The sequence below is a fragment of the Amphiura filiformis genome, chromosome 8 (assembly GCF_039555335.1).
Source record: "Amphiura filiformis chromosome 8, Afil_fr2py, whole genome shotgun sequence".
Classification (NCBI taxonomy): domain Eukaryota; kingdom Metazoa; phylum Echinodermata; class Ophiuroidea; order Amphilepidida; family Amphiuridae; genus Amphiura; species Amphiura filiformis.
In genome coordinates, this window is record NC_092635.1 from 65,921,901 (window position 1) to 65,949,533 (window position 27,633).

At 36.8% G+C, this 27,633-nt stretch overlaps 2 protein-coding genes across 2 annotated transcripts in view; one reads left to right on the forward strand and one right to left on the reverse strand.

The window, feature by feature from the left end:
- LOC140159371 (uncharacterized) overlaps positions 1-7,726 on the forward strand; it is a 37,177-nt gene extending 29,451 nt beyond the window's left edge. Inside the window, exons 14-19 of the mRNA XM_072182821.1 lie at positions 570-668; positions 2,291-2,386; positions 2,797-2,940; positions 3,879-3,932; positions 4,793-4,881; positions 5,645-7,726. Coding sequence (XP_072038922.1) covers positions 570-668; positions 2,291-2,386; positions 2,797-2,940; positions 3,879-3,932; positions 4,793-4,881; positions 5,645-5,822 — 660 coding nt within the window. The 3' untranslated portion in view covers positions 5,823-7,726. The remainder of the gene's footprint in view (positions 1-569; positions 669-2,290; positions 2,387-2,796; positions 2,941-3,878; positions 3,933-4,792; positions 4,882-5,644) is intronic.
- Positions 7,727-17,989: 10,263 nt separating this feature from the next.
- Positions 17,990-27,633, reverse strand: part of LOC140158411 (putative neutral ceramidase C) — a 30,793-nt gene continuing 21,149 nt past the window's right edge. The window contains exons 12-19 of the mRNA XM_072181502.1: positions 27,232-27,326; positions 25,960-25,999; positions 25,568-25,663; positions 23,336-23,575; positions 22,739-22,798; positions 22,287-22,381; positions 20,923-21,097; positions 17,990-18,102 (exon numbers count right to left, since the gene is read on the reverse strand). Of these exons, the coding sequence (XP_072037603.1) occupies positions 18,034-18,102; positions 20,923-21,097; positions 22,287-22,381; positions 22,739-22,798; positions 23,336-23,575; positions 25,568-25,663; positions 25,960-25,999; positions 27,232-27,326 (870 nt within the window). The 3' untranslated portion in view covers positions 17,990-18,033. The remainder of the gene's footprint in view (positions 18,103-20,922; positions 21,098-22,286; positions 22,382-22,738; positions 22,799-23,335; positions 23,576-25,567; positions 25,664-25,959; positions 26,000-27,231; positions 27,327-27,633) is intronic.

Genomic DNA, 27,633 nt, shown 5'->3' on the forward strand with positions numbered 1-27,633 from the left:
TGAATTCAAAGTATTTCTTTATATGACATTTCATGGATACAGATGTTGTGAACTTAAGAATTTACACAAATGTTGTACAATGGTAAAAAAATAATGCTTGTATTTCTTTAAGAATTCCAAAGACAAATTTGTGCAAGTGATCAAGCAAAATGAGTCGGATGTCAGGAATATTAATTTTGAGATATAGCTAACAATATTATTCAACTTCCTTTGTATTTTATTGTTCTGAACAACACTAAAATTGCCATATCAACAGAATCGTATTAAAGTCTAATTATGATGTGATTTTCAGCATAATAAAGCTCTGAGAATGTCCGGTGTAATATGTAATTGAAAACTGAATTTTGATTTTGATTGACATCAGAGGGGAAAACTCTTTAATTTAAACTCTAACTTTGACTGCAAATCAAATTCAACATGATCTTAAATTTTAACATAAATCTTAAGATTTCTTTTAGATGCATTCAGTGTCCAAAGAATTCACGGATCCAGTGTTATTAGGCAATTTACTTTACTGTATTAATAGAATGTATAATAGAATTTTTGTTTTGAAATAATTTCTTATCCAGGCCATGATAGCAAGCGGAGCTCCTAAGAACACCACTGTTGTTATCGCTGGTCTGAGTAACACCTATGCTGATTACATTACAACATATGAGGAATATCAGGTACAGTGTGGAGAGGAAAACATTTGGGGTGACTTTCTGTACAAACAGGGTCTGGGAAAACATAATTTTTCTTGACTTGAGAGCAACTCAACTCTTCAAAACTTACATGTTCTCTTTCTGCAATTTGAAGGTCAGGTAAAGACAGCCAGTGCAGATAAAACTTACGGAGTCCTGTGATTTTACGCAAAAAATTGCCCTATAGGCCATACAGCTTATAAGTCAGCTTGAAAATAGCTTGGTGTTTCTGAAATGTAATACATTTTGAAAGTTTTTAGCGATCGTCAATGACATGACTGATGCAAGTTTTAAGCTTACTCAAAGTCAAACGATATGGCATGGAATTTGGAAATGTTTGCATTTTGTCAATTTTTCATTGAAAAATTGGAGGGGGTGTTTATCAGAGGGGGATTGTTTATTACAGACAATACGGTGGGTCCAGTAGTTCTCCAAAGTCGCCGAAAACTTTGAATTTTTTTTTTTTAAAGATTTTTTAAAGATTTTTTTTACATACGTTTACACGGTTAACAGACCGGATTGTGGTCCGTTTAAATGGTTAGACAAATAACTGTTAATTACCACCCCTAGTTATGATGCCCTTAACATCTGTTGTCTCACCACATAGATATATAAATGGGTACCGGCATAATACAGGCATGAGAATATTTCTGTTTAAATAGGAATTCCTATTTTGTTGCTCAAATTTCCATGTTTATTTACTTTTAGTCCATGTTGGAGCACTTTTACCAGACTTTGCATGCTTTTCCCTGTTTTTTCATTGAAATGTATTCTCATACCTCATAATATTGTGCTGGGGAAGTAAAAACAGACTTGTGTGGGAGGACTGACAAACCCTGCACAATAAGTTAATTCAGTAAAATGCAAAGGAAAATGAAATAGGCACTTTGGCCTTTAAGCAGTGCTCTGGCATGACTTGACCTTTATCTTAGCTGCAAGTATCCCCCTCCAGATTAAAGCATGACCTCATGCACCAGAGGCAAGTGTCCTAACCACTTGCTCTGATGCTCTGATATCTAATACAGGCATCCACAAATAGCAGCATGCTCCACTTGTGACGCACTGTGGGTTCCCGAGTTGCGTCCGGCACTTTTGATAATTTTGAAGTGCATTTATCTGTAATATTATGTCTGTTGAAATACTTGTAAATATGAACAAAAACATGATAGGACATCCCTCTATACCCCTTTTTATTAGCCAAAAGCCACAAGTCCAACCAGGGCCCTTAAAGACGGGACTCTGGACCTCATCCATGAAATACTACGCTCTATTTGGTTAACCCTAACACTTGACCCTAGTTTTTGATATCGATGAACAAAGAAGTCACTTGGCACCCCAGGATTCGAACCTTTGACCCCCCGCATGCCAACCACACGAGCACGGACCGGTAGCTAGACGGGTTATTGCTGCCTGGGCAGCAATTCCGTGAGCATGTAACACTTAGGGTGATTGCATCATCGCAGACCCTGGGATTCACGCATGCGCTTAATTTTTCATCATGATTTTTTGTGGTATTTTTGGGTGTTAGGGTTAATGTTGCACTTCACTGAATCTATTTGAGAATGCCTGATCTAATATTTTAAGTACTTCCCCATTACTATTTGCAGGTTCAAAGATACGAGGGAGCATCAACTATATATGGGCCACACACTTTTAGATTTTATGAAAATCAATATGAGAGGATTGCTAAGGATTTGGTCAAGGTATGTGAGTATGTTTGCTAGAATCAAATAGATGTTAGTTTATTCCAGAGGAATTGGATAACAAGAACAGCGGCCCAATAGTCCTGTGTTTTATGCTATGGAAAATCCACCATTGTTATCACCCAACACTCATGGGCATAACAATTGTGGCATTTTCTACCCCTCCCCCCCCCCCTCCCGAAACATGATATGGTTTCATCATGAAAAGAATTATTAAGGTTGTATGCAAGTTGCGTTACATCCAGAACAACCATCTTCACTTTAGGATTTGGTTAAAACTCAAGTTTGCATATATATACTCTGTTGTCGCACATAAACTATCTACATACCTGTCTCAAATCAAACATGTAGGTGATGTAAATTGAGTTTGTTTCAAACTAAACATATGAATTATTTTTTCTATCCACCAGGGTGTGGTACCACCTCCAGGTCCAACTCCACCAGATCTCCTGCCTAGTCAAATCGCTCTTCTACCTCCAGTTGTTTTTGATCGAGTACCATTCCGTAAAAACTTTGGCGATATTGTGACAGATGTAAAGTCCTCATACGTTAAGGTAAGTAAACAAATTTGAGTGTTAACAGGCCTTGTCTTTTGAGGCGAGTGAGAGTGATCACTCACCTAAAATTAATCTGAGGAGAGCTTTTTATCACTCGCCTACATTTGGTGTAATAATTATACAAGTGATTAAAATCACTCGCCTACAGCTCAGCCTGGCAAGTTTGAGGAGAGTGATTTGTCACTCGCCAGCAATTTTCAAAAGACAAGGCCTGGTGTTAAACAAAAGCGCAATGATTTATATTGCGCTATGCACAGGCACACAACACCTAGATGTTGATACACAAGCCTCAGCACACTTCACAGGTTACATTTATGTATTCTTCTCAAAAACTGCTTTCTTGAAATCTTGCCTCGTCCCTAACTCGAACACTAAACATGTGTACCAATCTTACCCTATAAATCTTAATTATTAAATATGGCCAGGCCATAAACCTGAAGATCATTGCGGGCCTGCTGACAACACTTCCCTGGGGCCCGTATGGCATGAGAATTGTGTCAATGGACTCAATGCCGACTTTAACACCAATCCTTCTATTTGGTAGTACATGTTGTTCATTTCTGCAGAAAGTGTCACATTATAATGGACCAGTGTGACATTGAAATATTCAAAGCGTTAAACATGTAGGCCTATTATTTGTCATTTGAGTTCAGGCCCGTAAAATTTTAAGAGGGCTTGTAGGTTTATCACTTTTGCAGTTCGAATGGCCCTTGAAAATGTTTGATTATTTCTAGTGTGCCTATACTTTGAACTGCTCGTAATCGGCGGGACTTATAACATTGCGGATTAATATCAAATTATTTTATTTTAAGAATTGTTATGTGACATCTCCCCAGAAGCATCAAGAATTATAATTAAAATAGATTTGAATGCTACCACCGCCACTGCTCCAAACACTCACTCATTGTCTTTGTGAATTGCTCTTTTGTTTTTAGAATTCTACAGCACTTGTAACATTCCGAGCTGGAAATCCTAGGAACGACCTCAAGGTATGATATAACATGTAGCCAATAATTATAACCTTCATCTGAACATTGTTGAACAGAATGCAAGTAACCACTATTAGCCACTTGCAGTTCCGCCATTATGCACTATGTGCGGGAGAGCCTCGAACTGGCAGCATACATGAATGGGAATTGAACCAGTCATATAACATTCTGTGTAAGGTTACGTAATTCTTCCTTTCATGTATGCTGCCAGTTCGAGGCTCTCCCGCATATAGTGCATAATGGCGGAACCTGCAAGTGGCTAATTGTATTCTTTACTCTGCATATTAATGAAGACAAGTATGCTGTAATTGTTAGTTGTAGGTCTAATCGAAAGAACCATGGTACACAAATCTCTTTGATCATTTATAGGTTAATAACTGTGTATTACTTGTTGGGAGTGGAATTGTACAACATAATGTGTGTGTACTGAGATGTTGATGCATCTAATGCACGAGCGTGCGGGGGGGGGGTGCATTAGACACATCAACATCTCAGTAAAAGTGCATTATTTTGTACAATTTCTACAATTTTGTACAAGTACAATGTACTACTCTCCTATGACAGGATTTTGAATAGATTGCACGGGGGTTCGATACGTACGTTTGGAAATCGCAATCTCTCTATTTAACCTGTTTCTTACACAAGAAACCAATCTCATGATTTTTGCTAATTTTATAACAAAATTGTCACTAAAAATGTCGAAATGTGAGTAAATTATAAATGTATCAACCCGCAAGAAAAATGAACCCATCCGAAAGCAGTGCACATAGTGCGTGTCTGTGCAATTATACACGATTACATATTAACATATCTACTTGTAATTTTACTCCAAATTTATTCTTTCTTATCTTTTTTTTCAGACTGATAAAACATTTTTGTCAATAAAATACCAAGACCCAGTAACCAATGAATGGAATGAAATATACAATGATGCAGACTGGTGTACAAGGTAAGTTCCTCCATGTTAATTTTATTTTACCATACCTCATGAATATTTATAAGGTAATCATGACATCATATGCATGAATTGGAAGGAGTAGCAGACAAGTGCACTATTTTGACTATTTTCTTGCGTGACTAAAAGTTACTTAGTACTTATGCGCATAAATTCACCCAGCTGCGACGCTGGACTTCATGCTTCCAACACAACCCCATACCATACCTTGTTAACTTGCTAAAAAAATGGTGTTTTATTTTTAATACTCCTTGTATCCTGCATGCACAGTGTGGCGCAATCCCTCATTTTTTAAAATTCCCATTTCTAAAGTGTATTTTACAATGTTTTTCTTTCTTCTTTTTTTGTATAAATTTTATTTTAAAATTACAATAAGGGGGCTATCATTTTCTTCGGAAGGGGGGTCCCAAATTGACAAGTCGACATCAACAAAATTGCACCCCTCTATTTCGACAACAAAAATTGTATACGCCTTACCCCCTAAACAGGCTAAAATTGTATTGAAATCAGTCTTTTTGAATAAAATAAACACACTATCTATGGTCATCTTGTGACTCCCTACATTTTGGTCATCAAAAATTTTATGATCCCCATATTTTTCTTTCCAAAAATTTATGACTCCCCCTGTATATTTGGGACCCCCCTTCCAAAGAAAATGATAGCCCCCTAACATTCGACAGCTATGAGGCAAAATTGTACTGCTGTACATTGTTTATCTATTTTATATAATTATAATTTGCATTTGTCTTTCCAACAGGTTTTACTGGAATCGTACCAGTACCCTTTTTGGTCTCAGTGAGGTAACCATTCATTGGGACATCCCTTATAATGCAGCTAGTGGCAATTATCAGATCCATCACTATGGCAATGCTAAGGACTTATTCAGAGGGATGAAGTCCTATGAAGGAATATCATCAATCTTCAAGGTTCAGTAGTAATTGTATGTGTTAAGAAAATCTTCATACTTATATATATGAATTTGGCAGAATGCCAATTAGAGATTTATCATAAAATTCCTGTCACGCATGAATTCTCTTGAATTACGAGGGCAGTTACATTTAGAGAGCCAGCTTATCAATTATGTAACAGTGATTCAGTGCGATAAGAGCAAAAGAGGACTGCACTGGTGGATCCCTGTTTTGTAATTCAAGAGAATTCATGCGTAACATGAATTTAACAAAGGGATGAAATAAAAACTCGACCGGTGGTCAGCAGCCGGTTCCGGGCAGGTTCATCCGGTTGCTATTGTTCTAAACAATGGAAACCAGACGGAACCGGCGGTCGACCACCGGTGGAGTTTTGATTTCATCCCTAAGAGACAAACTGATATTTAGCATTCTGCCAAAGTGATAATATATGTACACATAACTTTATTTTTTCTCTCATGATGGATTATGAATAATTTCTTCCTTTTAGACAATCAAACTGTAACATAACTTGGGTCCCATTTACCAAAGAGTTACGATGCTTTGTACATTGCAAAAATCCAAGTTTTGGCGCATCGTTATTTAGATTTCACAATGAATAAAAAACTTTCATCTTTTGGTTTAAGTTTCCCTGGTTAAGGTTTGTTCAACTCATTATGGTGTATGTAGCAGCTGATCTGGCTATTTGTTTTTCAAATTGATCCTACGGGTCCTATGTTTCAATAAATTATTGACGGCATACATATTGCCGGATCCCTTTCTTGAACGCAGCTGCTGATTTGGTGCTAGAATAATTACTTACGTGGTGTAAGATGAGTGTAAGAATGAACTATGATTGTCTTCTGATGCAATGAAATCTGTTATAATCACACAAGTAATATTTTGAGGATCAGATATTATTAGAAATATTTAGATGTTAAATATCTCGTAAGTTTATTTAAGTGTATATTTCATATTTCTCATGATGGTAAAGGGCTTTTCCATTTAAAATTCACAGATTTTGGAAATATCTTCCATGGGGGAGTATGGATTTCAAATGGAATTAGCATATTAACCAACTGTATTTGAAACTCACCCTCCCTCTGTGGTGGATTTGTGTTGAATCTTTCTCAACAGGTGTATGAAATTCCAATGGAGCTGTCTAAAGTGTTCCATTTGAAATTCATTTCCAAAATCTTCTACAGGGGGAGCATGGGCTTTAATTGGTATAACCCATAATTTCTTCTCAAGTACATTTGTATCCCAGGATTTTGTATGATGGATGGGAAAGTATTTTTTTGTCTTGATGTAAATTGTACTTGAGGACTACATGAATTATATTACACAGCTGTTTTCTGTTTTAAATTTGTATACAAGGTATTGATTTGGTGCTTTAAAACTTATTTTACAATGTAAGGATTACATTTTTTTTGTGGAAAAATTGCTCAAAATAATTTATTTAAAGTGGAATGGCTGTGAGTGTTGCATGAGATAGAAAAATATTGCACAAGGAAAAAACAAGTGCAACATAATTATATGTGTATTACTCGAAAAAGACAATCAGCAGTTTGGGTGATACAATAAATCTGCATATTTCAGATGTCTTCGAAGTACCAGGATGACTACAATATTTAAAAAATATTGTATGCGCAGATGATGTGTATGTGCTTAAGTTTCGATGGTCGGCATTATTTTTACCAAGTCAGTTTGATAAAAATAATAATAATATTGAATGGCTTATTTTCGTGTGATACAAGAATATATGTGACCCCTCAGCACAACTGAGCCCTGAAGTCGCCAATCATCATTTTTGAGATATTCAACCAAAATATTTTGCTTGAACTTAGCTTTAAAATGATGTATATCATGTCTATAGTACTTGATATTTAAGTAGTGAAAAATCAATAAAACAGTCAATAAATCCTTTGTTTCCTATTGTTGTGGGGATTTGGGCTCCTTGCACAAAGTCCACACAAACAGATGTCTCATGTGTTTCTTGTATACAAAAAAGCAGACAAACGAAGGTATTTTTTTCAGTGACACTTTCAGGATATGTCAAGTGTGTGCTAATGATGAAACCTATTAAATTTGAATGGTAGTCGACATCTACAAAAAGAATAACGAAGTATTCAGAATTGTACTAATTTAGTTGGACGTTCACAAAGTCACCCAATATTATACCTTATTAATCTGCATTGGCAACTCTGTATTCCGTTCGATCCAACCAGAGGTTGGTCCATATAGTCGTGCACATAGTCGTGCATAGCCGGTTTTGCCTACCGCTGCCATTGGTTACGAATTTATACTTCTATCTCAGACTGGCTGAGGGCCAATCAAGTGGAAGTTGCCCAATAGTCATGATAGTATATCCCCCATTGACTCGGTCGCTTTTAGAGTCGTGAACGATGTGGTATAGACTTGCCAGTCTCGTGTCGCCGCTTGTACACAGAGACTGGCTTATGCCACTGTGTGTGTCATTGGGATCTATACAAACGTAGCAACATTTTTTTTGCCATTGAGTCAATTTATATAAAATTGGTACTCACATATCTGATTTCTAAATCATAATTATCCTGTTTAATGTATCCAAGTACCTAACACTTGGAATTTGTGATACTTCAAAGATAATTTTGAGCCATCGACCTTACGAGATGAAACAATGCAAGTCACAAGATCTCATGAGATGACCCACCTCTTTTACAGCCGGTTTCTGTCTTCAAGTCATGTTCAAGCGATACAGCCACGTTGCACTCTGGGGTCGAGACTAATCAGTTACGTCGTTAACAACGAGTAAACAAAATGGCTGGGAAAACGGAGGAAATTGTGTCCTTAAAAGTGTTTCAGCGTGACGATCAGAAACCTCAAAAAACTATTTTTTTTTTTCTGTGATTGATATGCTAAAGATATACAGGTACATTGTAGGATATAAATTGGATGGTAAATAAGCCAAATATTGCAAGAAATCTACTCGCTAGACTCCTAGCGACCCCGCAAAAAAAATGACCGTCCATGCGAATGTAATATTGAAATCGTAAAATCCCTACTAGTAATAGACCTACTTGTCACTAATCGTGGCGCGTGATCAAGTCGTGATAAAAAGGTCAAAGTGGCTGATCAATGTGTGGGCAAATGTTCAAGTGGCTTTGTGACCAATCGGCTTTCTAGCAGTAAAATATGGGGACCAATCAGGTTGTATCAATGTGATACCAATAAACTATGATGTATGACTCATCTTGTTAGGCCTACTCAAATAAAATTCGGTTTCCGGTAACCCGCCCGCCCTCTTTTTTGGTGCCGCAAAAAAAATAATTTATGCCACTTTTGGAAAAAATAAAATTTTTCAAGAGTCGTCCGTGTCGAAATTCTGACATGAAATAATTTATGCCACTTTTGGAAAAAATAAAATTTTTCAAGAGTCGTCAGTGTCGAAATTCTGATATGAAGTTGTTGGAAATCACATTATTTTATTTTCCCCCGACTTTCTGCCATTCAATGATTAAAGAAATACAGTTGAATTGATAGATAATATTTATCGCGATATAGGCCTAGGCCTATGCACAACTATTTTATTTATGAAAACAGCGTGCAGCAGGACTCGTAATATTAAGTAGGCCTACAACTATTGAAAAACTATTGAACTACCCAGCAAACACAAAAACGTTTTAAAAACGTTTTAAATAAGTTATATTTTGGCTTTTGGTTTAGAGTCGTCCGTGTCGAAATTCTGACATTAAATAATTTATGCCACTTTTGGAAAAAATAAAAATTTTCAAGAGTCGTCCGTGTCGAAATTCTGATATGAAGTTGTTGGAAATCACATTATTTTATTTTCCCCCGACTTTCTGCCATTCAATGATTAAAGAAATACAGTTGAATTGATAGATAATATTTATCGCGATATAGGCCTAGGCCTATGCACAACTATTTTATTTATGAAAACAGCGTGCAGCAGGACTAGTAATATTAAGTAGGCCTACAACTATTGAAAAACTATTGAACTACCCAGCAAACACAAAAACGTTTTAAAAACGTTTTAAATAAGTTATATTTTGGCTTTTGGTTTAGCTAAAACGTTTTAATAACATTAAAATGTCGGGTTATATAAAGGTCATGATAACGTTTTAAAACGTTTTGTATGAAAACACAATACAACAATATTTTTCAATGTTTTCAAAAAATGTTATTGTAAACTATTTTTACAAACATTTTTGCCAAATATTGTGTCAATACTTAAATAATTAGGGGTTCATTCATATATTTTCATGACTAAACGGTTGTTTATGCCCGAGGGCCGCCCCGTTCATACATACCAGAACATTTTGTGATTCTTATTTCATCAAAATAATGACAAAAGATAACAAGGAACATCATAAAAAACGATGAATTTCCTTCCAACGAGATTGCACATCCGGGCCACCGGGCATAAACGCTGTTTATGCCCGGCTCTCGACCAATCACGCGCGCCGTTATATAGCGAGTATGTATGAACATTATGTTAAAATGTTTGAACCCAGCAAACACAGAAATGTTCTTAAAATGTTTTTTCAAAACCTTTTAATAACATTTAAATGTCGGGTTATATAAAGGTCATGAAAACGTTTTTAAAACGTTATTGAAAATATTTTGGGCAAACATTTTTTCGCAAATATTTTTCAACCCCAAAATAACATTCTGTTTAGAATGTTTTGTATCAAGTTTTCAAGAATGTTTTTGGAATGTTATTAAAACGTTTTTATACCCTTTATATAACCCGACATTTAAACGTTTTCTGTAAAACATTTTTGTTTGCTGAGCAGTAGATTATCAAAAATGTTTTTAAGGTTATGAAAATGTTTTATACTCTTAATATACCCTTTATATAACCCGACATTTAAACGTTTTCTGACAACCTTTTATAACCTTTTGCGAATGATGTCGAAAACGTTTTGTGTTTGCTGGGTATTTTGTCTGTGTCCGCAAAAATTTGATAAAAACGGTAATAGTAGGCCTAACACTATAAGACAAAGGCCTAACGCTCATTAAATCGGTGTTGTTGTCGAACTAATTCCCATAAAGCTCGTATTAAAAAGAGCAAGTAATAAAAAAGTTAAAATGCTAAAAATGATGTAGGCCGAAAAATTGTGTAATCTTGTCCTAGACACTCAACGATAAACCCCTATCAAGTATGAATAAAAGACTGTTCATTTCAATTTATAAACGTTGAGGAAGTTGTGCATTTTTTTAGCACCGATATAATAAAAATTAAAATAACTAACCTGGCAGATTACAGGATTAACCAACATTTATTTTCTCATGCCGCTCGCCCAGGCCTGCATATTATCCCGTCAAGAAACTCAACCCTAGGCCTACCTTTTTCAACATGTAAATATAATTCCATAGCGATAAATAGTGAACGTTGCATTGAAGATGAGGATACTTGGATGATACAGATATTAAGCACATGTTAAATGGGGGGTATGGGGATGTCCCAGTTTGTTTTACAAGGGCAATTATTATTTGACCCAAACTTTTTGGTGGGTGGGTTCATCATGACCCGAGACAGAACAAGTTTGTATTGGTTAATGGGTCAAGGTCATCCAGGAGTCATCTGAGGTCAAATTAGTAAAAACTATCATATGGGCATGAAACTTGATAGGGTAGATTCAATATTTAGAGCCAAATTTGTGGAGGGTAATTTCGGGGTCACCAAAGGTCAAATTAGTAAAAACTGTCACATCACATTGGCATGATACTTGGTGGGTACAGTCAATATTTAGAGCCAAAATTTTGGAAGGTCATTTTGGGGTCACCAGAGGTCATCTGAGGTCAAATTATCAAAAACTGACATATGGGCATGACAATTGGTTAGTACAGTCAACATTTAGAGCCAAATTTTTTGAAGGTCATTTGGGGTCACCAGAGGTCATCTGAGGTCAAATTAGTTAAAACTGTCATATGGGCATGAAACTTGGTTAATACAGTCAACATTTAGAGCCAAATTTTTTGAAGGTCATTTCGGGGTCAACAGAGGTCATCTGAGGTCAAATTAGGTTAAACTGTCATATGGGCATGAAACTTGGTTAATACAGTCAACATTTAGAGCCACATTTTTTGAAGGTCATTTCGGGGTCAACAGAGGTCATCTGAGGTCAATTAGGTTAAACTGTCATATGGGCATGAAACTTGGTTAATACAGTCAACATTTAGAGCCAAATTTGTTGAAGGTAATTTTGAGGTCACCAGAGGTCATCTGAGGTCAAATTAGTTAAAACTGTCATATGGACATGAAACTTGGTTAGTACAGTCAACATTTAGAGCCAATTCTTTTAAGGTCATTTCGGTCACCAGAGGTCATTTGAGGTCAAATTAGTTAAAACTGTTATATGGGCATGAAACTTGGTTAATACAGTGAACATTTAGAGCCAAATTTTTAAGGTCATTTCTGGGGTCACCATATGTCATCCGAGGTCAAATTAGTTAAAACTGTCATATGGACATGAAACTTGGTAAGTACAGTTTACATTTGAGCCAAATTTTTGAAGATCATTTGAGTCACCAGAGGTCATCTGAGGTCAAATTCGTTAAAACTGTCATATGGGCATGAAACTTGGTTAATACAGTCTACATTTAGAGCCAAATTTTTTGAAGGTCATTTGGGGTCACCAGAGATCATCTGAGGTCAAATTAGTTAAAACTGTCATATGGGCATGAAACATGGTTAGTACAGTCAACATTTAGAGCCACATTTTTTGAAGGTCATTTTGGGGTCACCAGAGGTCATATTAGTAAAACTGTCATATGGGCATGAAACTTGGTGGATACAGTCACCATTTAGAGCCATATTTTGGTAAGGTCATTTGGGGGTCACCAGGGGTCATCTGAGGTCAAATTAGTAAAATGTTGTATTGGCAAGAAACCTCTGTCGAGATTTGATCCCCAAGTCAGGTAAACTTAAAAAATTGGTTTGATTTACACTTATTGATTTCACGCTCAAGTCATTAACTGTTTACAAGTTAATATTATATTTGACTATTTTTGGATCCCAAAAGTTTGGTTATGGACCCTATTTTTGGATTTAAGATAAGAGGGTCCATTTGGACTCCTTACTTTTTTCTACCCCTAATTATGGTCATTTCAAAATATTATTTTATCTGTTTAGTGTTTTGTATTGCATAAATTTCCAAATTGTATGTAGCAGTTTTCTATAATTGCACAAACAGAAAAAGCTTTTATATATAGACAAGAACAGTGAATGACAGAGAGTAGGTAAATGATATTGGACAGTACGACACACTTGTGTAGTATGAGAAGAGCTTTTTGCGATTGAGACCTTAGTCATACTGTTTTTCTATTGGCTAGCCTTCAAGTGTTAAATTGGGTGAAATTTCAGTATGTGTAAATAATTTTTTTTCCTTCCTTCCGTCCCAATTTTTTCAGAGCATGTTACCGGAAACATCATTTTATTTTTATTTAGCCTTATTTATATTATGGCGTAGTACGTTTTGTGCATTCCCGTCCACGGGATATTATAAAAGAAAAATCGATTTTGCCCAAACCTGTATAATAAACACATCAAGGAAATTGGTACTTGACTTGATGAATGACTCATCGTGTTGAGCGAATTGATGATGATGATAGCGATTACGTAACGCTATGACACAAGTTTTTGTACATTGAAACGCCTACAATGTTGTATCGGTAAATAATAATAAATTTAAATGATGTTGCGCACGCCTATGCTATATTCCATGTTTTTGTTTACACCACGCCAAAGAAAGCGTCACATGCGCTACCGTCAGTGAGTGAGGATTGCCAAACCCAGCGATTTGGTAGCCCAATTGGGCGACTTTTGAAGATTTTCCCCGCGACTTTTGACAATTTCCTGTCCCATAGAAACCAATGGTTAAGAAAAAAATTGGGCGACTTTTCAACATTGGCTCCCGCGACTTCCGATCATTTCATGTCCCATAGAAACCAATGGTAAAGAGAAAAATTGGGCGACTTTTTCGCTTATTTGACCCATAATTCAGGCTGAAATCTTTTGGCAACCCGGGCCGTCACTTCCCTTCAAAGTATCCACTGCAGACAGACGTGTAATTAATTCGGTCAAATCGGTCTCATTCATCAACAAACATTATACACAGGGTTGCCAAACCCGCGATTTGGGCGCCCAATTGGGCGATTTCCGACTTCCGTCCCGCGACAAAGAAAGTGCTCCCGCGATTTCGCGACATTTGAGCTACTTTGAAAATGTCACCCATGAAATATATTAAATGTTGGGCGATTTGTGACAATGCCGACTTCAAAACTTATTTTTGACCATGATTGCCAATTCTTTCAATGGTCATTCAACAAAAGCACCAAACAACTAGTTCAATAAACAAAAGTTACAAAATATTTTGTGGTAAGTGTGCTTCCCATGACAATGGCACGCACAGGGAGGGGGGCTGGTTAATCGCATCACATGTTGTTGCTCAAGGCCACTTGAGCTGGAGGATTATCCTTAAAATATTCCCCATCTAAATACTCACAAGTGGTTTAAGACGACTTAAGTAGCTTCTTAGATCTTAGTGTCAGCGGGGTGCCAAGTTTCTACCAGGAATAATAGACAAAGGGATAGGCATCCTAGTTTGCTGCCCTCTTTCGAAATATGTATCCTAGGTCTCACAATAGGCGGATTAGCGGCCATTTTGTCTTCGACATCACGTGTCCTTATATTTTAGTACACAAATATAAAAGTTAACAGGTTTACTATTTTAAAATTATATTTTGAGTATACAATATATTCTGTGAGTAAATAGATCATATGACGATGATTGTTTAGGTATTATATGCTTGATAGAATTAAACTGTTTGACCAGCTAGTATTCTCCTCCGCCCGTCAGTGTGATTCCAGTCACTCCACGCACTGCCGTGTTGCGAAGGTGGAGGAGTCTAAAGCTGTATTGACGAACACGCATGCGTTAAAAATATGTAGCCTAGGTCGAACAATAGCGTGGCGTAGTTTCCGGCATTGTTCCTATGCACTTTCACCCTCCTGTTTCTACTTCAACATAAGTTTTTTTTTTCCGTTGGCGGTTCTTTTGAAATAAAATGTGCAAACACCTACCGCATATTATCATTTGAAATAGCATGATGATCAAAAGTACCACTGAGTCATTATCCACGGACCTGGCCATTTTAGGGTTGATTATAAATATACATGCACATGTTGTTATCACTCGGCTGAAGGCAAATTTGTGTAGGCCTATATTGTAAATGAATGGCATGTCTATAATAAATGTGTTTGTTTTCTTGGCATTTTTTTAAAATAATTTTTGTTCGTTTGTTTATAATTGTTTCAGCATTTCCCCAAAATTAAAAAGGTTGTGCAGAACCCCGTCAAAAGTCAACATTTTATTTTCCTTGCAGTTTATTTTTTCTTAAATTTTTGAAAATGTTTGTTAGTTTTTCATTATTTCAGCATTTCCCCAAAATGTCACGTGTGTTTTCTTGCAGTTTAAACATTTTTTTTTTTCAGTTTTATTAGTTTATAATTTATTTCAATATTTCCACAAAATTCACAAATAAATTTTTCTTACAGTAAGCCTATAACAAAAAAATCAGTTTTTGTTAGTTTATAATTTATTTCAGCATTAAAAAAAATAGAAAGAAAGGGGTGTAAAACCTCCTGAGCCGTCTTTTAATTTTTCTTTTTTTTAAACTTTTTTTCATTTTTTGTTAGTTTTTATAAAATTTCAGCTTTACCAAAAATTCCAAAATAAAGTGGGATGTAACCCCCCCTTCAAATCGACTTTTTTATTTTTTATTTATTTTTTCATTTTTTTGAGTTTTTGTTGTTTTTTAGAATTTATTTCAGCATTTTCCAAAAATTTCAAAATAAAAGGGGGGTGTAGAACCCCTAAATCGACTTTAAAATTTTGGGCGATTTTTTGGCTATTTGGGCGACATTTCAAGGCTAATACCCGCGACTTGGGCTAAAAAGTTTTGGCAACCCTGATTATACATTCAACTTCTATTCAACAACTATTTCACCAGGTCAAGTGTCCATGCTCCTATGTTTTCCCTTCAACCTTTACAAACCTCTACCGTCTACCTCATTTTAACTCTCTAACCTCTCACTTTCCCTTCTTACAAACATTTAACTAATTACCCCCACCCATCGACTCGCCTAAATCCCCACAAGGTTCTGAACAGAAACAAAACATACATCACCCAACCTAAACCAATCAATCACAAACACCATCAATGATCACCCAAACACATGTACCATTCAGTACCAAAACAAACCACCAAAGCAGAGAACCGCGAAGCCCGAGAACCGCTCTAGTTTATTGTTAAGTTCGATGGAGCATATCTCAATAATGGCACTGGCGACATCCGGGCTCAGTTGTGGAGGATGGTCACATATTGCACTTGATAGAAAAATCAACTTCAACTCATGCAATGTTTTTCTATCTCATTCAATATTTTTCTAAATATTGCACTCGTCTTCGACTCATGCAATATTTTCTATCTATTGGACTTTTAACTCAGTGCGAGTGTAAAGCCCATCAGCGAGCTGTGTGCGCATATCTTGGCATACAATATTTTGTATACTCTTAAGAAACTATGCGAAATGCTGATATTGAGTAAAATTTGATTGTATAGTATTATGTCTCGTGGAATTTATCATATCACATTCAAGACATTTCAGAGTAATTTTCTCATTTTTTGATTCATGAAATCCAATCATGAAATATTTATTACACAAGTTTACACATAACAAAGACATATATAATATAAACTATATAATGAGCATTTATAGAAAGATTGATCGCGATACTAAAATATGTACCTCCGTATTTACGTAAGGTCTATGACCCGATCATTATGTCACACTTCAAAAAACCTAGATCGGGTCATTCTGCTAACAACCACTGGAAATTACGGCTGTAAATATTTTTGTATTGAGATCATACAGATTCTGCTCATTCTCAAACATAACAATTTTAAAGCTATGCAAACCTTGTCAATGTGCTATTTTACAATATTAATTTTAATGACATTGTTACCCAACCCAAATGAAGAGATGCATGTACTTACTATTAATGAATAAAATGATAGTTCTGAAGCTTTATATTTGGTGGCAGTGTTTTTCCTGAGGTCCATTTCACTAAACTTTTAACCCTTTGTAACTCAAGTAACCATTTGTAAAGTTACAAATACCCAATACTAGACGTAACTTTACGAAAGGTCCCTATTACTTACGAAGGGTACTGTTCGTAAGTTTACTGAAATGGGACTTATGATTCATCGTAAGTTACAAACAATTTCGAGACTTACGAAGCTTCATAAAATTGAGTGAAATGGACTCCTGGTATAGAATCAACCCTTGTGTTTATTTATTTATTATTATATAAATATTGCAAGATGATTTTTATATGATATTGTAATCATGCTCACCGATGTGAAATAAAATTTATTTTTTTTGTCGTAAGTTTGTGTTTATTGCCTTTTATTTATTACAAGTTGTATCATGGATACATGTAGCAATGTAGCATCACATTTACTGGGATAGTTTTTGACTTCATATTCACCATATCCTTTAATTAATGTAACAAAAACAGGCATATGAAAGTATATATTAGAAAAGAAATGTCATATGAACTGGGAGGTGGGGGACTGAAGTTTGGTTTGGGTCTAGAGAGGTGCTGCTGAGAATCTCATGAAATAGTGAGTCTCAGATTTCTCAACCAAATTTAACACAAATTGGCAACATTTTTGTATTCTCCTGTTTCGTTTCAATCGAAATCAATGTGGATATAAACACCTATATACAGATATAAGGCAACTGAAATTGTCCAGATATCAGTGCCTGTTGTGCATTGTGGACATATTTTGACACATACATATGAAGAGTCGGATAAACAGATAATACCATTTTTGAACTTTTTAAATTCGGGCCACCAACATCTGCCAATGCTGGCTTTAAACTAACACCCAACTTTAAAAATTCCAAAAGTAAATATTTCAAAATATGATCCAAGGTAGCACATATTTTGTTATTATTTACTGTATATGTGACTACTTGTGAAAAATAGATAGGTTTTTACATCTTAACCTATATATCTCAAGAGCTCCAGACCTTTAAAGCAAGATAAAAATGTTTCTATGATTTTGTTCCATCATGGCACAAGAAGTCACTCCCATATATTAAATGTCAAACAATTTTTGATCTTAAGATGCAGGGTTCTTTGATCATTTGTAGACGGGGAGCTGGTTATATCGTTGTTGGCATAGCTGTGGTCGGTATTGGAGACTCTCCACGTTTGTAGTTTTTGCGAATTACCTGAAAGAGAAACAAGAGAGATGAAATGCAATTTAGGCAGGTTTTTATATTGTTTTGTGTATGTTAAAGCCATATTATAACATTTCCAAACAAAATAGATTAGCATTTCTTTGCCATAAAATGTTAGCTTTTACTGTCAGATATATCCCATTTTATTTTTGAGCGAACAACTAAGCCAAAGCAAAGAAAATTGGAATTTACTACCAGCGCACATGTCGCCAATACGTACCACTCCTTCGGTCATGTTATGGTACGACCCTTTGTTGTGTATATCACCTCCCGCCCGCCGTGTGTTATGAACATCGTGTATGCGTTCGACTAATAATTCCATCGTAATAATAAAGCGCTGGTTCCGGCGTTTTATTCAAAATCTCAGATTTTGACAAAACTACAGCACCTAGAGCCTTGATTTTTGCAGGGTATATTGCTTTAATAAAGTACAATTTAATCTTGTAAAAAAAAGAATTTGAAAAATTCAGTTGAGGGCGTCCTTCTCAGCAAATGTTATAATATGGCTTTAAGATGCGTTAGCATTAATTGGTAACAAGGTCAGCCAACAAAGGAGAAAACGGTTTGAACTGTGATGTCCTCCTTGCCTAATAGTAATACACAACTGGGCGTTTTTGAGAAAACGAGACAACAGTAGCAAAATGAGTTTCTGCTCAATCAAAATTAATGGTTTCCAAAATGAAAATAATGCGCACACTGAAAACAATCAGCTAAAGTCATAGGCAGAGCTAAACTTGGACGTTACATCTGACGTCATCTTTGAGGGCCGTCGCAAGTTTCCGCACTCAAAGGATGTGGCACATACGATCCATATCCATGTATAAGGTCAATTGGACAACCAATCATAGCACTTCTTTTCTACTTTGAGTGTCAGGTGATGTCAGACCCAACATTCCAAGTTGATCTGTGCCGGTGACTATATTAGGCAAAAAAAAAAAAAAAGTTCGTCTCAAAGCTATGCGCTTGTAAAATCCCACGATTTGACAAAAAACAAATGCGAATTTTTTTAGTTTTTTCCAGAAAAAATTGGCGAAAATCTTTTTTCTCAAAATACCATGAAAAAAAGTCTGGAAAAAAAAAATTTTAAAAATCGCATTTCGCATTTGTTTTTAAATTTCTCGTGAGCTTTGAGACAAACCTTTTTATTTTTGGCCTAAGAAGAGAATAACTTTTTTACTTCTCTTCACTATTCCAGGCAAAAGTTAGGTCCAATTAATGCCTTCCAACAGGCCCGTAGCCAGGGGGTGCGACGCATCCCCCTAAATTGGCAAAAGTATACAAAAAGTCTAAAAAGTTAAGAATTTGTGAGCGTAGCAAGCCAAAAATTTGATTTTTTTTGAAAGCTTTTTTGGTTAAAAAAGGTCTAAATTTGGGGAAGAAAGTCCATTTTTCACAGAATTGCCACCCCCCTTGGAAAAAAGTCCACTTTTTCAAAATCAGCACCCCCCCACAAAAAATCCTGGCTACGGGCCTGCCTTCAAACCCTTTTTCCAAAACTGTAAAAATCAATTGGAATCTATCATAACCCATGACAATCCCAATGGATTTCTGGATTTGCATCAAGCTGTGTTTCTGCATCCTGAATACTTTAAAGAACACTTGGGACGCATTCATTTTGCTGGACAATTTATTGCATCCATGTTGACGCAAGAAAATTCACCAATGAATAGGTTGATTAATACGAAAGGGTATGTCTTTGTGCTCTTGTGCATGCGGTCTTGAATATTAAAATCTAAGCACTGTAAGTCCGTTTCAATGTCATATTGTGATGGACAGCGTTCAAATTTTGTTGTCCGGTTGCCGGGACAACTAAAAAGTCGCCGGACAACCAAAATATTGATTCGGTTGTCCGCCGGACAACCATAAATCTAGCCAAAAGTCACATTTGTAGGCCTACAGACAACCAAAAACTTAGACGGACAACCAGAAATTGTAATCTTGTTGTCCGTGGGACAACCATTTATTTTTCCTAAATTCGATCACTGGTGATGGATAATAGATATATCAAAAATGTTACTCCAGAGGAATCTATAGGCAAAATCCCATTGTTGGATATTCACAAGTACCGATATAACCTGCATCAATGTTGCACTCAAAGAGGAAGTGAACTTATTCTGATAGTCAATATAGAAGCATCACATGCGATGCCCCATACATACATAGGGGAAGGTGCTACACATATTTGAGATTCACTACCAGATCCCAATTGCTGCTACTGCCCCCAGAGGTACACTGCTGCCCAGCTACTTCATTGGTACTCTGGAGTACCTGTGTGGGTACTCTAGAGTACACACATCAGAATCACATGTACAGTACAGACACTGGTGCTGGATTGGTACTGCACTGTTACTCTTTGAGTAGCCACAAAGTAGCCTGGATGGTGTACAGGCCAAAATGGGAGTGACCCCCCTGGGCAAAGTAGCTGGGCAGCTGTGTACCTCTGGGGTCTGTAGCAATATGAATCTGGTAGTGCAGACATGATAGACAATTCAACAACTCGTCCTATACCTTTGTGCCAACCATTGTTAATCTGTGATGAATCCACACTTTTACTGTAGCGTATACACGAAAGCAAGCGAGACTACGCATTACGCGAGAGCGCATATGAATTCGTCATGCCTGGAACAATCTGTAAGTTGAATTCAGTATTTTGCAGGTAGCGGCTAAACATTGCCGTTTTATTCTGTAGTTTTACTCGCGTCCGGCATGTCTGCATGGTTTAAGCAAAGTAAACCATGCAGACGACGCAGCCACATCATTGTTAAATGGTGATGAACAACGGTGAAACATGATTGAATCCCTAATTAATACCTCAAATGATGAAGAAAAGCCTTCATAATGTTGTAAATTTCCATCCTTTGTCTTATAGAATCCTTGATGCCTGATGCGATAGGTCCCAAGAGGCATGTCTGATGGAATTTCAAATCGTATTGTTGCTAGACTCTGAGTAGAATCCTCTGTAACCACTTTCTTTTCCCAATAAAATCTATGAAGTAAACAGAGGTTAAGTCAAAGTAAAACATGGAAATTAGCATGAGAAATCCGCTCTCAACTAAATTGATATTAAGGGCATTGGCTCTAAAAATGTTAGGCCTTATTATGTAAATAAGACAATTTCATGCTCCATGACTTTCACGCTGGATCTCGGAGCTTGTTCCTTTGTTATGCTAATCCCTTTCCCTATTTTCTGTGCCCATGGTCCTTCCTATACAGGTGAATGCACATGAAAAGAGTGTATCGCACAAGTATAAAGTGCGATGTAAATATCACAATAGTAGTGTCAAGAAATGTAATGTGCATGGAATGAGAATTTACAACGACGATTTCTGAAAATATGACACAATTTGGTAAGTAGGACTTGTAAAGGATCTGTTCCTTAAATATAGTAATTTCTATTTGTATGTTGGTCCTCAGAACACAAGTGAGTGTTATAGACGAATCCGACGAGCCAAGTGATGGTCAGGATTAAGTCGGCCATAGCTGGGGGCTATCCACACCAAACTAGCTTAATTCGTTTGGATTGCGATCCAAGACATCTACTATCGCAAGCGCATCGGAGTGCATAGCAATTGTGCCGTGTTACTGGAGCGGTAAACGCTGCACGCCTATGATGCTGCCGTCACATAAAATAGATGGATGGCCCCAGCTATGGCCGCCAGTGAGGTGTAGGAATACCGTCTATACCAGGAATAGCAAATTTATACCACAAAATGAAGTAAAGTATTGTGTCACGCAAAGTGGACCAATTTGACGAGGAGAGCGTGGATCGGGTCCTCACTTCCGTTTAATGAGGTCTCAGGTTCAATTCCTGGTGGTGGAAAACTTGCTGGGATATTGACTTGGAAAAGAAAAGTATGAATTTAATTGGCAGCATCAATAGATTATTTAGAGTGGAATAAAATGAACCATGAGAGAATACTGTCCTTCAGAGGGGCTGTTAAGCCGTCCCATGTACAGATGAGCCATACCTGCACATGTAGCTTGCAGTCAGTTTTGAGAAGAGTAGGGTGTTAACCCCTGACTGTCCTAAACCATTCCGTGTTCAAATGGACCCCAATGGAAATAAGCTTCACAAGAGGCTTTCCTGAGTTATCCTGGGTCTGGTTGTTGAACCCGAACATGTCAATAAAAAAAAGACAAACATTACGATGTTTCGGATTCAAATGTGAGCTTACCTTGTACTCCAATCTGCATCATTGAACACTTCTATCCACAAGTGTGTATCACCTGTATGATGTAATTCCTCCACTGATACAAATGTGCTGTCAATCTAAATATTAAACAAGAAAAGAAAGACCATTTAAATAAAAAAAATTTAATTACTCTGCAACTAATCAGTTCTTCATCAGACTGATCAGGGATTTGATTGGCATTTAGACCATGTGATAGTAATGGGCTAAAAAGTATTCCAACATTGATTTTCACATGTGCCACAACAAGAAAACATCCTCCTTTCTTTTTGAGCTCTACTCTTTCCTAAATGGCTTCTTTCATCCCCCATTTTGGTATCATCTCCTGCTCAACAAGGATTTAAAAATAGGATACTCAAGTTGCCACACTTTTGAAAACTCTTTTCTCAGCTTATTTAGAAATGTTTTCATCTTTTATTTATGTGACAATTTCTTACCATAGCTTTTGCATCATGTCGTGGACTACCTGCCCAGAAGGTAGCAGAAGCAACACCTCCCTGAAGAAGAAAGAGATAAAAATATGTTGAAACCAGGCAAATGTGGTCCCTAGTTTTATCCAAAGAGGAGCTATTTGACAGGCACTGACTAAAAAATTGTGGTTTTTTTTAATGTTAACACATTCTGAATTCAATAATTTGTATCATCTATATTTTGAAATCACAATTCTGCTGTCCCCCTGATGTTCAGCAACTGAACCACAGGTGTTTTTTCTTTCTTTCATAGGGTGGTTTTAAGCTGTGTGTGATCACAAGACCAAAAAGAGACACACATGTAGCTAGCAATGTGTTTTTGTAAGAGTGGTGCTTTCTGACATTCACTTCTGACATGATGGCTGAAGTTCTACAAGAATTAACATATCCAATCAAAAGCAGCAGTACACTTCTGCCAAAAAGTGTCTATTGGGAACAGTAATACTGGCCCTCATGGAAGAACAGAGGATTACTATAAGCATTATCCACTGAATAAGTAACCCAAGTTAAAGAAGAAATAAAGCAAACAAACAGTTTAACCCAAGAACTGTGAAAAAGACTAACCTGCCTATACCTACGATCCGTATCGATATACACATCACCAATGGACACACCTTTTGGTACAGCATCTACAGATGGTGGCTCTAAGAAAGACTGCTGCTCATCCAAGTAGTTCTCTGATGGTGGCCCTGGGTCAGGGGAAGTATTGTCCACCAGGAATTCAGCTAGCATTGCGTACTGTTGTTGATAGGCTTGAAGCGTGTACTGACCAAACACGGTGGAGGCACCTTCGTATCTTTGAATCTGAAATAAATAATCACAGCCTTTTTTTAATCTTTCTAGCCTGTGAGGGTCTTTATTAAAGTGACACAAAAAACAACATGTATAATAACAAAAATCACAAAAAATACTACATCAGCCAGCAATGATTTTTACATAATAAACGACAAAACAATAATCAGCCTTTGCTATATTAGTAGTCAACTTAACCCTAATACATGTACTCCCAGTATTACAAAATATTACATGATAGGCCTATATGATGTGATGTGATGTGATATATATGCACGCTTTCATTAACCAAGCCAGCGAAACATCCATGGTTATACCAGTCACCAGCCTTGTGCTTGGCAAGCGAGGTGTCTCGGGTTTGAATCCCGACCAAAAAACAACAACTTCTTTGTTTTCTCTCTTTATTCCTTCTTTCCTTTCCAGTTGCCAAAAACACTAGCACTGAGCATTAGGGTTAGTATATATTGGATCTCCATATACTCTCTTAACCCTAACACTCCCAGTTACAAAATACTACATGATACATGCACTGTGCATGCATGCATCTCACGTGATGTTATAATGCAATCACCGCAAGTGATATATGCATGCTTTTGTTGGCCGCACCAGCTACAATCCTCCAACCTAGTGTTTGGCACACAAGGGTCTAGGATTTGAATCCCTACCAAAACAAACAACTTCTTTGTTTGTTTCTTCTTTATTCCTTCCTTCTTTCCCTTCCAATCGCCAAAAAGCACTTTGGGCGTAAGTGTTAAAATAGCTGAATCACTGATAAGATGTCATGTGCAAAGATGTCAGTTTTTAGTGTATCAAACAAATCCTGTTGCAAGTTTTCTATAGATTTGTAAAGAATGTATTGGGTAACATAGTCCTTAAAATTGGCATCCTGGCTTTTTACTTGTTTAAAAATAGCTAACGTCGCCCTCTGCTGATGGAATAAAACAATATAAAGTGTGATCTGTATTCTTGCTTGGCGAATCACATGTCTTGACTTGACATGTTAGGTACGCAAAGTTTATAGCAAACTATTTCTTGTCTTTCTGCCAAATTCATAATAATATATGTGAAAAAACATAACAGGATTACAGATACTTGATAAACTCTTCAACAAAATTTTGGAAAGTTTTTTCAAGCATCTGTATCTCAAATTATTTATGACATATTCATATCGTTTTGCATATCAATGGATAGCTACAATACTCCCCTTTACAATGACACCCCATTTGACCAGTGGTTTTTCCATTTGCTGTTGAGGTTAGTGGCTAGCGTTGTTTGGGCACAGAATAATGGTCAATTTGGCAAATTCTGTTTGAGACCCCACTACATTTACAAGGCGTGTACTCAGCTGTGAAAAATGTTATTGTTTCAAACGGGGTGTCATTGTAAAGGGGAGTATTGTAGCTATCCATTGATATGCAACACGATATGAATATGTCACAAATAATTTGAGATACAGATGCTTGAAAAAACTTTCCAAACTTTTGTTGAGGAGTTTATATGACACAAGGAAAATAAATGAGGCTGATACCTCAGAAATAGGTCTACACACACATGAAGGTGTTACTTTTTCAGATAATATAATCTATAGTGATTTGAAACTATTTTTCCACCTTGAAAGAAAGGGGGGGTCAGATTTGAATATTTTGAAAGTGGCAAGCATCACAAACTTCACTATAATTTGGTTCACCTCAAGTTTGGTAGTGACGTATGTGCGTATTTCGTTGGCCTAAGCAGTGAATCGCGCGTGTCAAGTTAATCACGCAAAGTGTACACTCACTCGCACAAGAGCGATTTGTCGGAACGCTTGCGGCGCAATCGTGAAAAAGCATTGACGTCACTACTGAACTTGAAGTGAACCAAATTATAAAATACACTTTATGGTTAGTTTTATTACAACAACAGTCGAGCATAATGAAAGCAATATCAAGGTATGAGTTCTTGAAGTTTCCACTCATCATGCATATGTTGGCTGGAAATTTCTTTTTTCAATACACCCCTACTTACTTGATATTCTTCAAATGTTGTGACATAATCAGTATATACATTGGCTAAACCAGTCAGTACTGGAACAACATTCATCACTCCATTTTGTCGGAATACCTGCCAATACGAATCAATAAAAAAAAAATCTAAAATATAATGATGCAATTATTAAAGAAAATACATAACCTCATGATCATGCGATCCAATCATTTTTATTTATTTGCCAAAATGCAGACGCTAAACGCAGTTACAGTCAACAGTGGACATCAGCATAAATATTAGTAACCTCTGCACGAAGCATTCGGTTCACTACATCATCGATCAGTTAAGACATAACCATCAAAATTGATATAGCATTTATTTATTTTATTTTTTTATGATAAGGATTAGGCATAGTAACCAAAGTCACTCACATCTCTAACAGAATCCCTCAACCTTCTTCCAGCCATGGTCCTGTATTATACAAGAATAAACATTTGAAACTCAATGATTTCAGATAAATACAATGTACACCTCATGATTCAAAGTGCCATCCAAAGTTTGAAGAGTCCCTGATGGTATTGAGGAAAAGTGAATTTCAGTGGGGGCTCTGATGGGGAAAAGCCTGAAGTGTGTGTGTGTGTGGGGGGGTGTCCCTATAGGCCCTACTGGTACCCTCTCCCGTATGTCCCATGGTGCTGCAACTAAATGTTGCTGACACTAAAATAATAAAATAATCATCAAGTTTATCATACTTTTTTTTAAGTTGAGAGTAATACTATTTGTGTATTTCACAGTGGCAGTTTTGAATTGTTTCGTATTATACACACAAAAAATCCGCCATTTTAGTCCACGGTTAGGCGATGAAAACATCATACACACGTCCTCGGTTAGATAGCAAAACACAATGTCCACATTTGGAGGCAAACACAGACAGGGGTGTGTGTGTGTGGGGGGGGTGTCCCTATAGGCCCTACTGGTACCCTCTCCCGTATGTCCCATGGTGCTGCAACTAAATGTTGCTGACACTAAAATAATAAAATATTCATCAAGTTTATCATACTTTTTTTAAAGTTGAGAGTAATACCATTTGTGTATTTCACAGTGGCAGTTTTGAATTGTTTGCGCTAACCTAAGCCCACAGCATATACACACAGAAGGGTGGCTTGTCTGCACGTTGGCAACACACCCCCACTGACGACACTCTCAACTTGAGATGAGACAAGGTATAGTGCAGGTCGTCAAATGCCTGCAGATTCTTTTAGGGATTCAATCATGTTTCACCGTTGTTCATCAGCGTTTAACAACAATGCGGCCGCGTCGTCTGTGTGGTTTACTTCGCTCGGGCAGCTTTAGCTGCCCTCGCGAATCAGGGACTTGTTTTCACTCGAACATCATCAACCGGAAGTGACGTGACACGGACCGACAGAATATCAGCAATAAAACTAAGAATAAAACGGCAATGTTTAGCCGCTACCTGAAAAATACTGAATTCAACTTGTAAGCTGGCATACGCACAAAGGTTCCAGGCATGACGAATTTTACGGCGCTCTCGCGAACGCGTAGTCTCGCTCGCGTTCGCGTATAAGCTACCGTAAAAGTGTGGGTTCATCACGGTTTAACAACGGTTGGCTCCTGTACAAAGGTATATAGGAAGAGTTGTTGAATATAATTTTAATCACAAAATGTTGATGTAAATGACTTACGTGAATTCACCCGGTACTAAGTTAATAGCCAGTTGACCGATTCGTAAGATTTGTGTTTGTACTACGGCAGGGGCCCAAGTCCAAGGTGTAAACATCTGAAAAAAATTCACAAAACTAAACTTGTGATCAAATATTTTATAATAAGGCCAAAAAAAAAATTGTTCGTTTGTCCACGTCCCACCGACCGTGTACACTGGTCCCGGCCGCTTTTTTTTTTTTTTTTTTTTTTAAATTTGCGTTGAATGTGCTAGTAAAACAGTGGTTACTATAAATTTAAAGAAAGAACACGTAAAGAAAATGAACAGTATAACATGCAGAACCATCTCAAGAGTTAAACCAGTACTGTGTGTTTTGACTTTTTCAAATTGTCGGTTTCAAGTGCAATATCTGTAAAAAAAAAAA